Source organism: Trachurus trachurus (genome assembly GCF_905171665.1).
Source record: "Trachurus trachurus genome assembly, chromosome: 15".
Lineage (NCBI taxonomy): Eukaryota > Metazoa > Chordata > Actinopteri > Carangiformes > Carangidae > Trachurus > Trachurus trachurus.
In genome coordinates this window covers 5,412,624-5,422,870 of record NC_139906.1, presented here as the reverse complement: position 1 = coordinate 5,422,870, position 10,247 = coordinate 5,412,624, and the positions used below count along the sequence as shown (strand labels likewise).

General features: G+C 39.9%; 1 protein-coding gene across 1 annotated transcript; it reads left to right on the top strand.

The window, feature by feature from the left end:
* On the top strand, positions 1-4,624 carry LOC310998647 (solute carrier family 22 member 7-like; the record flags this gene model as incomplete). Its single annotated transcript, XM_083988806.1, has 10 exons — positions 1-384; positions 965-1,068; positions 1,201-1,355; positions 1,461-1,629; positions 2,201-2,324; positions 2,451-2,557; positions 2,663-2,877; positions 3,251-3,359; positions 4,040-4,246; positions 4,528-4,624. The coding sequence occupies 10 exons, from the start codon at positions 1-3 to the stop codon at positions 4,622-4,624; spliced, it is 1,671 nt and encodes a 556-aa protein (XP_083844932.1).
* Positions 4,625-10,247: the final 5,623 nt, after the last annotated feature.

The following is a 10,247-nucleotide window of genomic DNA, read 5'->3' as shown; positions in this document are numbered from 1 at the left end:
ATGAAGTTCGAGAGTATCCTGGAGGAAATCAACGGTTTTGGGCCTTTCCAAATCGTCATCATGGTCCTGCTCTGCAGCCCTCGAATAGTTCTCCCCTGTCACTTCTTGCTGAACAACTTCATCGCCGCCGTTCCTCCTCATCGCTGCGATGTCAGCACCCTGGATGATGGAGGACTCTTCTCAAATTTGACCCATCAGCAGAGACTGACCGTCAGCGTTCCTCTGCGTGAAGACGGGGATCCGAGATCCTGTGAGATGTTTGCAGAGCCTCAGTTTCATCTCTTGTACAGTGGCCCCAACAACGGCACGGAGCTGCCCACGGTTCAGTGTCAGAGTGGATGGGTTTATTACAACTCTACCTTCACCTCCACCCTGGCAACAGAGGCAAGTAAAGCCAATGATATGTATATATACTGTATATTGTTAAATAATAGTAACTCTTGAATTAAATGGAAAATGAATTCAAATTTCAGTGAGTATGATGCATTTATAAAGATAGAATAAAAATACTGAAGAAGAATGATGATGATGATGAAGGATTGCAGAAAAAAATGGGACAGAACATGAAAGAAAATCAGTGTCACTGAACTTCAACTTAAAACTAAACTCACTTGTACTTTTACCAAATTTTTTTCAAAAACTGAGTGACAAATTGAAAATATTTCCTTATTTTGGGTATGTTCAGTAATCAAGAGTCCAATTAAGTTTAGAGGTGCTCAGATTGTTCTACAGGTTGACAGTGTTACATTGCACATATTTAATTAATGTTTAATATTAAGCATATACCTAAATAAAGATGCACTGCGTTTAATAAATGCAAATTGATAAATGATTGTTTTAGCCAAAACTGTTTTGTTTTGTTTATGACATTTTGTGCTTGGCATCTTTGGGCCACCATAAAGAAAATCTGGGACCTTCATTATATATTGAGTTGCTTTTTGTTCTCTGTGATCTGCTTCTCCAGTGGGACCTTGTCTGTGATAGAAAAAGCCTGATACAAACCACAGGTACCATTTTCTTCACCGGAGTGATGATTGGAGCTGTAGTTTTTGGATTTCTTTGCGATAAGTATGTTTATATATATATCATATAAAACTGTATCTTTTCCACGATGATGTTTTCATTTTATTAATCATACTTGCATACAGTACTATGCATACATTTCCACTTTACTCATGAATTTTATTTTATTTTTCTCAGGTATGGGAGGAGAAACACACTCCTGGTCTCCTACGTCATGGCGACCGTGTTTGGCCTCTCCAGTGCTTTTGCAAACTCCTTCGTCCTGTTTGCAGTGCTCAGATTTCTCACTGGCTTCGGACTGACTGGGATCGGCATCACTTCAACTGTTCTCAGTCAGCTAACAAATTAAAATTGCATATATAACTTAATCATCACTAAATATCCAATTCTTCTTACGTAAGTTCAATTTATTTTGACACATTTTTCTCACCTTGCAGGCATTGAGTGGGTCGACACAGATCATAGGTCATCTATGGGTGTGATTGGCAGCCTGTCCTGGTCTGTAGGCAACATGCTGCTGGCTGGGTTTGCCTTGCTGGTGCCCGACTGGCGGATGCTGATCCTGACTGTTACAGCCCCTCTGGGTTTTGCAATTTTGACCTGGAGGTAAGTGAAGAGTATGCACCTAACACATAATATGTAACATATAACAAATATGCGCCTGCAACAAGAACGATGTCACCAAAAAGGGAATATATTACTATCATATATATATATGTACATATAATATGGACACATGAAGATCTAAATGTATAACATATATGGTTTTAAACTAAAAACTGCAATGACATAATGTAAGGTAATGTAACATAATGTAGAGCATAGTGTAACATATTGAATATAAAGGTAAAGTTGTGAAATAAGTTAAGTAAAATATAAAAATTCTGCATGTTTATGTATGTTATTTTATTCTACATCTAAATATATATATACATCCCTCTATATTTATATTTAAACATATTATAGAAACATGAATTGACTGTCTTTGAGATGGATATACATATTTACATACGTATGTCTATATGCAGATATAAACATAAATATTTATAAGGAGGCAAAATCTGTCAATATATGAAATTGTTCCAATTCGAAACACTAACTCCACTAGCATTGCTCCAAAATCAGCCTGTCACTTTAATGCATTCACTCATTATTAATTATGTGAATGTAACTGCAGGTGGATTCCTGAGTCTGCACGATGGCTTCTAGCAAATGGTAAAGTGGAGAAAGCTCAATTTTATCTCGACAAATGTGCAAAGTTCAACAAAAAAACAAAACTGTCAGCCAACTTTAAACTGGAGGTGAGTTAAATAACTGTTAAAGTGATATGTTAAATTATTATGTTAGTTTATTATCATTTCTTTTCCACCAATGGCTGATCTTTGTTTATATATATTGTCAAACATTACTTCTCTGCCTCTGTACAGACACTCTCCGGAAAGATGGCGGAAAGGCAGGATAAGAATTACACTTACCTCGACCTGATCAAGACCCCAAAGATGAGACATTTAAGTCTGCTGACTGGGATTGTATGGTGGGTATCAACTCAGAAAAATGTGTAGGTCATGGAAATTTAAATTATCTCTATTAATGTTTGTGCTTTAAATGATTTTTTTTTTTTTATCATTCTTCTCTGCAGGTACGGCGTTGCCTCCACGTATTATGGCATCAGCCTGAACATCAGCGGGTTCGGCCTGAACATGTACCTCACTCACTTCATCTACGCAGCCATCGAAGTTCCCGCCAAACTGATGATCTACTGCTGCATCAACATTATCGGCCGCAGGAAATGTCAAGGAGGCACGCTGTTACTGACAGGAATCTGCATCGCCATTAACATCTTCATCCCTCAAGGTCAGATTTCACCTCAGAGCAGAAATGACTCAAACTCATACAGAGGATTTTTGATTCTGTGACACTAAGATTAATGGAGTCAGAACAAGATATTTTGTTTTTGCATCCACCAGGCCGTGCAATATTTACTACAACAGTGCAATTATATAAATTAAGTTTAATAATAATTATGACAAAAATGAAATACCATTACATTACTTGCTGCTGTATTAGGTAATTTGTGTGGTGCAGCATCTTCTCCCATTAATTGTTTCATTGTGTCATCACCTGCTCTTGGCATTTTGAGTTGTGAAAGTTACCATATATGGTCATTCAGGCTGCAGGACTTATCTCATGCACAGCACTGTGTATACTGTGTGTTGTTGCGTTGTAGGTCTGTGGCATCTGCGTGCTGTTGTTGCTATTCTTGGAAAAGGCCTTTCAGAGGCTTCCTTCACAACTATCTACCTCTACACAACAGAGCTCTACCCCACAGTCGTCAGGTCAGTCGCTGTCACACAGCTGCATGTGCATGTGCTGCTGCACTGACACGACCTTATGTCATAGTTCTGCTGCTCACTCACCTCAGTTATGTTTGTACTTAACCCTCCAGAGTCCAGCCGCTCATGTTACTTGGCCTGCTGAAGTTTACAATGATGGTAGAGGTTAAAATATTATTACAGCATCATAGAACGAGTTGTGACAACTCAAGGGGCTTATCCTACGAAAATAAACAACTTCATAGAATGATAATGATTTCCCCCTTTGGAATAATTACAGTATATATTCAGAAGTGACAAAAATTGACAAAACTGTGTAAATACAATGTACAATTTCCCTTTAAATTATGATGTAGGAAAAACTCAATCCAGCTTTTATTTTATTAATATTTATTTAAATTTAATTTCTATAAAACAATACTTTTTTAACTTATGTATTCATCATGGAATTTAATTTTGGTCATTTTCCCCTGTTTTTTTTCTTCCTATTTTGTTTGTTTGCATTTTTTAAATTAAAGTTAGTAATAACTTCATTGATCAAACTCTGATATGAATCTTTGCTTTTATTAGGTAGAATCAATGGGGGGCCACTTTACAAGTCTTCCTAGATGTCTCATAGTGATTGTTACATAATGTACTGTGGGAACTTATTGAAATAATGATTTACTTTCTCCCCTCACCAGACAAAACGGCCTGGGCTACACCAGCTTCGTCAGTCGTGTAGGAGTGTCGGTGGCTCCGCTCATCCTGCTCCTGGAGGACGTGTGGACCGTTCTCCCTCAGATCATCATCTGCTCTGTGGCCATCGTGTCCGGCCTGGTGGCTCTGCTGCTCCCAGAGACACTGAACACGAGGCTGCCAGAAACTATTGAGGACATTGAAAAGCCAAGGTCAGTCCCCCATACCACATGAAAGTCACAAGTGTGTGAGATTTGGCAACTTTGTCGCCACCTGGTGGTAGAAGTGGGAATGACAGTGAGAAACATGAATAGAAACTCATTCTGACTTCTTCTTAGTGGGAAAATTGAATACATTAGAAACAAAATTAAGTCACAATTAATTTCAGATTCATTTGATTGAGTGAACACACCATCACTGACCATGTTGTATTGTCTGTAGTGTTTCAGCTCATAAAATAATTAAATTGCTCTATTGTTTTCTTTTATTTCAGCAACAATGCCGCCTCTTCTGACTGTGAGGAGGCTTTGGGGGTTTTCCTGGGGTCAAAGTCCATAACAGACACACAACAGCAGTGCCCCAACAAGTAGAGCAGGGACTTTTTAATATGCTCATCGACACGTCTACCACTACTCCACTGTCCTTTGTCATTGTAAACTGTGAAAATGAAGCTGCTGTAGCCTAATTATGTTAGCAAAAAAAAAAAAAAAAAAACTCAGGTGAAAATGTGTGCTTGTATTCTGTGTAAGTGTCAAGAAACAATCAAATATGAAAGATGTTTTTCTTTTCTTTTTTTTAATAAAGTACAAACTGAATAAATTACAATTGAACCATTTGATGATGCTAAACAGATGGAAATCGTGTGCAAAATACAAAACAAAACGCCCGGTTAATTTTCAAAATAAAATACACCGTTACCGCGGATCATATTTCCCGCACTACACCATGAAAATGTTGTAATGGGCTGAGGCCGGCCTGAAGTCAACAGGTCAGCGGTTTTAGTTTAGTTTATTCGCACCAATACAAAATAACAAAAATAGGACACATTAAAATACATTGACAAAAAAATAATAGGTGCAAGCCGACACAAGAGACCCAAAGGGCCTATACAAGGCCTCAGCTCAGGAAAAAAAAAAAACAATTACCAAAACAAAACAAACAATATGTACTGTATACCCATGTATACATACATACACAGACACACACATGCATACATACATACAGTACCTACTAGACAGTGAGAGTAGAAACGGTTTTCAGACATCATTTCACCCCATTGACACCATGAACGAGGAGATAGGCTACTGATTGTAAAATCACAAAATAGGCAGATCAACATGGATCAGGATGTTTACGACGCTACGCGCTGGTGCTCATGGGAAATGGGGTCTTCCTTCAGGCAAAACACTACCGCTTTAGTCCACTGGCGCCGCCAAACTCAACCAAAACTGAAAGTTCTTGAGTAAGCTTTAAGGCACAAGGCAGATGGATTTTGCCTTAACAAGTCAGGAGAACAGCTGCTAAGCTCCAATAGTTTTTATTTTTTGCGTCAGACACCAGCAGTCCCTGTCAAGGACAAGAGACAAGACAATCCAAACAACAGATAAGACGGCGCTCTGGTGAGGGCGCTGAGATAAGGATTGACCATGGAGGACAACAGACTCAGAAAGAACCTGCAACATCATCACCACCAACCCCAACAGCACAACACGAGGAGTCTCCACCAGCCCCAACAGGAGGCTCCCAAAACCGAAACCTGTTAAATCCATTAGAGGAAACAACTGTGTCCTGACTACAATAAACCTGGGGTAAGAGGAAGGACACGATGAACTATATATAACCTTGTTTACTGACTCATCTAAATTCCTATAGGAAAAACAACAACTGGGGTGGCTACAACACCATCTTTGGGGTAGACATCTGTTATTACATCCTGAATTGTTTTATTGCCTGGGAAAGCTACAGTATATCACTTGTAGTAATAAAGTAACCAGAGACACAGATTGGGGTATATTATAAGAAGGGACTGCAATCTCTGGGGCCTGTCTGCTGTGTAGTTCTGTGTTCTGTTCCCTTTTCTAATAGAGAATAAACGTCGTGGGTGCATGCTACCTCTCCAGTCTTGTTCTTTGACTCCCCACCGGCAGAACCAAATTTTCCACGACAGCCTCTTCCAACATGTGAAAGGGCCCACCCACACTCGAGGCCACTAGAGGTGTTGACATTTCTTCTATTGATGTCAAGGACTTGGCTCTTTTTCTGATCATTTCTGTGTGTTCTTTGACTTACAGATAACTCCAAACATCCAGTTACCCTCTGTGTCTGTTAAATACATAATAATAAAATAATAATAATAAAAATACATAAATGAGAATACCAGACAGTGCTAAGTTTATGGAGGCTATAGCCATTTTACCAACTGTGAGTGCAGAGGCAGTTGATGAACTCCTGGATAATTTCAACTGGAAAATCTCAAATGTCATGGATACCACTGCAACTATTAAAACTAAGACTAAGACCTTGACCAGACAGAAAACACCACAGAGGAACACTATGATGGTAAAGGCTTTGAAAACAGAATGCAGGAAAGCAGAGTGTATACAGTAAAAGGAGAAAAACAAAACCTCCAATTCACCATGACCTCTATAAACAAAGTCTTTGTAATTTTCACCATGTGTTACTCAAGGCTAGACAGCAACACTTTTTCTGAAATGATTAATAAGAACATCAACAACACTTGTGCTCTGTTTGCTATAGTTGATAAGCTTACAACTCCCCAGAAAGAGACAGTTTCAGAACTCTCTTCCACAGATGAATTCACTTTCTTTTTCAATTAAAAAAATCAAATCTATAAAGCTAAATATCAACACAAATCAGCAAAATAATACAATAATGCAATCCCTAAAACCACCTAGGAATAAATCAACTGTGATTTAATACAGTTGCCCAAAAAACCGTAGAAGAAACCATCGACATATTGTCTTGACACAATGCCATCTGACTTTTTAAAAACTATTGCACGTTTCCTGAACCCCTAAAAAGTAGCTGCCATCAAGACACTCTTAAAAAAGAGAACGCTGGATACTTCGACTTTAACCAACTACAGACCCATCTCAAATCTTCCCTTTATAGCCAAGATCGTTGAGAAAGTGTTTTTTTAATCAACTCAGCGACAAATTTCAATCAGGCTTCCGACCTCACCACAGTACAGAAACAGCTCTTATTAGAGTGTTAAATGACATAAGGTTGAACACTGACTCAGGCAAGGTGTCAGTTCTGGTGCTGTTGGATCTCAGTGCTAGTTATTTTGTGACCATTGGTAATCCGATTGAGTGGCTATGACAGGTGGAGTTCCTCAGGGGTCAGTCCTTGGACCCCTTCTGTTCAGCACATGTTGCCTTTGGGTCAAATTATGCAGAATTCTAATGTCAACTATCATAGTTATGCAGATGACACACAGATATATCTTGCACTGTCTCCAGATGACTGCAGTCCAATAGAGTCATTGTGTCACTGTTTAGAGCAAGTCAATAATTGGATGAGCCAAAATTTCCTTCAGTTAGATCAAGAAAAAACTGAGGTAATTGTTTTTGGCAATAAAGAGAAGAGGGTTGCTGTCAGTAAACACCTTGAGTCACTGTCTCTAGAAACTAAAGACCAAGTCTGAAACCTTGGTGTAATGATAGACTCAGATCTGGACCTTCAACAGCCATATCGAATCAATCACCAAATCAGCCTTTAATCAACTGAAGAACATATCCAGAATTAAGGGTTTTATGTCCCAAACTGATCAGGAGAAGATGATTCATGCTTTTATCTCCAATAGACTCGACTACTGTAACGGTCTTCTGACTGGACTCCCCCAAAAAAGTATCAAACAGCTGCAGCTCATTCAGAATGCTAACCCTAATCCACAATTTGTTTTTATTTTTAAAACATTGTTTGTTTTTATGCTGTTTTACTGTATGCTGTTCTTTTTAAATGTTTTATCTTTATGTAAAGCACACTGAGTTGCCTTGGTATGAAATGCGCTATATAAATAAAGATGCCTTGCCTTGCCTTGCCTTTTTCATCTACAGCATTTGATCTGAATGACAAACACACCACCGACTCTGTCCTGTAATGTAACCATATGAATTCCCTACGTTCTGTACTTTGATTATATGTAAGTCAATTCATGGCAGGTCCCAACTGGGCCACCTTAAAAACTGCTGCCAAGACAAAAACACTGAACAATAAAGTTCCCTGAAAAATATAGGATATGATAAATGTTTTAAATAAAGTGCCTGTAGTGGAGTAAAAAGAAGAAAAGCAGCACATACAGTATCAGTGTAGGAAGCACTAGTTGCAGCAATGCTTTCCTGTCTGTTGTTGGCCGACAAAGCAAAACAGTACAACCTTGGTCTGCATAAAAAGTGCAATTATAAAAAATAAATATCAACGTTCACGAAAATCATCTCTGTCCAGATGAGCAGCTTCATTATCAGAAGAAATGATACAGCACACACCTGGAAACCTGTGTCACATGACCAGTCAAGGACACTGGGTGTGCATGAGCGTAAACAGGAAGCTTATTGTCTACTTTGTAAATACAAGAAGCAACAGCAAAGACTGTAGCACTGACATACAGAATCACCCATGTTGCTTCCCAAAAGAAACCTCAAAGTCTTTAACTTGAAGTCCAGCAGCAAGTTCTTCTTATACATAATTGAAACTACAAGGCAGCAGGGTCAAATGTCTCTGTCTCAACATTAGCTTTGGTCTCTGACTGAGTTGACCCAAACAGACCAATTGGAGCATTTTGGGATTTTGCATATTCTCCCTTTTATTCCAAAACAACCCGCTTCAGAAACAGTTTCATTCACACCGCAATAAATATCTTGAACTCTGAACGCTGAGGAATAAACACTGCCCTATATGCATCATTATATGTTTGCATGTATGTCTATATATGTTATATGTTTGGAACCTGTACCAATGAGCTGTAGTACTGGAAGCAAATTCCACTAGCCTGGCTGTGTGGTCATTAAAGGGATAGTTCACCCAAAATTGCATGTCCATATAACGGTTGCAAATGGATACCAACTGTCTTCGTAACAAAAAGACACACCAAAAAACATCCAAATACCTCCATGCTGCTCATATGTAATGTCCGTCTTGTATTGAAGCCCCAAAATGTGAAACTGTCCCGAAAAAAATCAAATAAGTCTATATTTCAAGCTTGTTTTGTAGCGGAAGCTTCTCAAAGCTCCTCTTCCCGGTTCGTCAAATTTGGACAAACTGGGAAGAGGACAGACCCTGGTTCGTCCAAATTTGACGAACCGGGAAGAGGAGCTTCCGCTACAAACAAGCTTGAAAAATAGACTTATTTAATTTTTTTCGGGACAGACATTACATACGAGCAGCATGGAGGTATTTGGATGTTTTTTGGTGTGTCTTTTTGTTATGAAGACAGTTGGTATCCATTTGCAACCGTTATATGGACATGCACTGCTACGCCGAGACCCCCTGTAATTCAGAGAAGCCACGGAGGACTCTGAAACTTCTCCCAGCCCTTAGTCCACATGAGGGGGAGTAGATAATGAGTGAAATTTCAATTTTGGGTGAACTATCCCTTTAAAAGAATCAATCAATCAGTCAATCCTCAAAGTCTCGTCTCCACAACTTCAGCCACGGTTTCCACAGTGGGCCTCATCCTCTCTTTCTGTTTTGCCTTTCCACAGCAGGGCAGTGCCTGCAGCACCTCTCTGGGCCCTTTGGTCATGAATATATAGAGGAAGGGGTCCACAAGGGGGCTGAGGTAGAGCAACAGGTGGGACACCAGCCCCAGGTAGCGCATCGCGTCCTTAAAGCACAGAGCCTCCAGGAGGACGCTGAGGATGAAGGGGACATAAAGGAGGGTGTAGTTAGCCCAGATGGCAGCGATACCCAACACCGTCCTCCTCCTTGCTGTTGTCGCGGCGTTGGATCGGGAACACATCAAGGCTCTCCAAGAGTCCATGGCGAAGAAGAGGAAGAAGGGGAAAGGGCTGAGCATCGCCACTGCAAACCAAAAGTTGTACTTGAGCACGGCCAGGGCCAGGACGCCGAACGGAGCGGCCCAGGCGAGCAAGACAACCGCTGCAGACTGACGGACGGTTCTGCAGCAGCCGAGACACCGCGGGTAGGCCACCAAGACGTGATGCTCCTGGGCTATGAGGAACATGAGGGTGA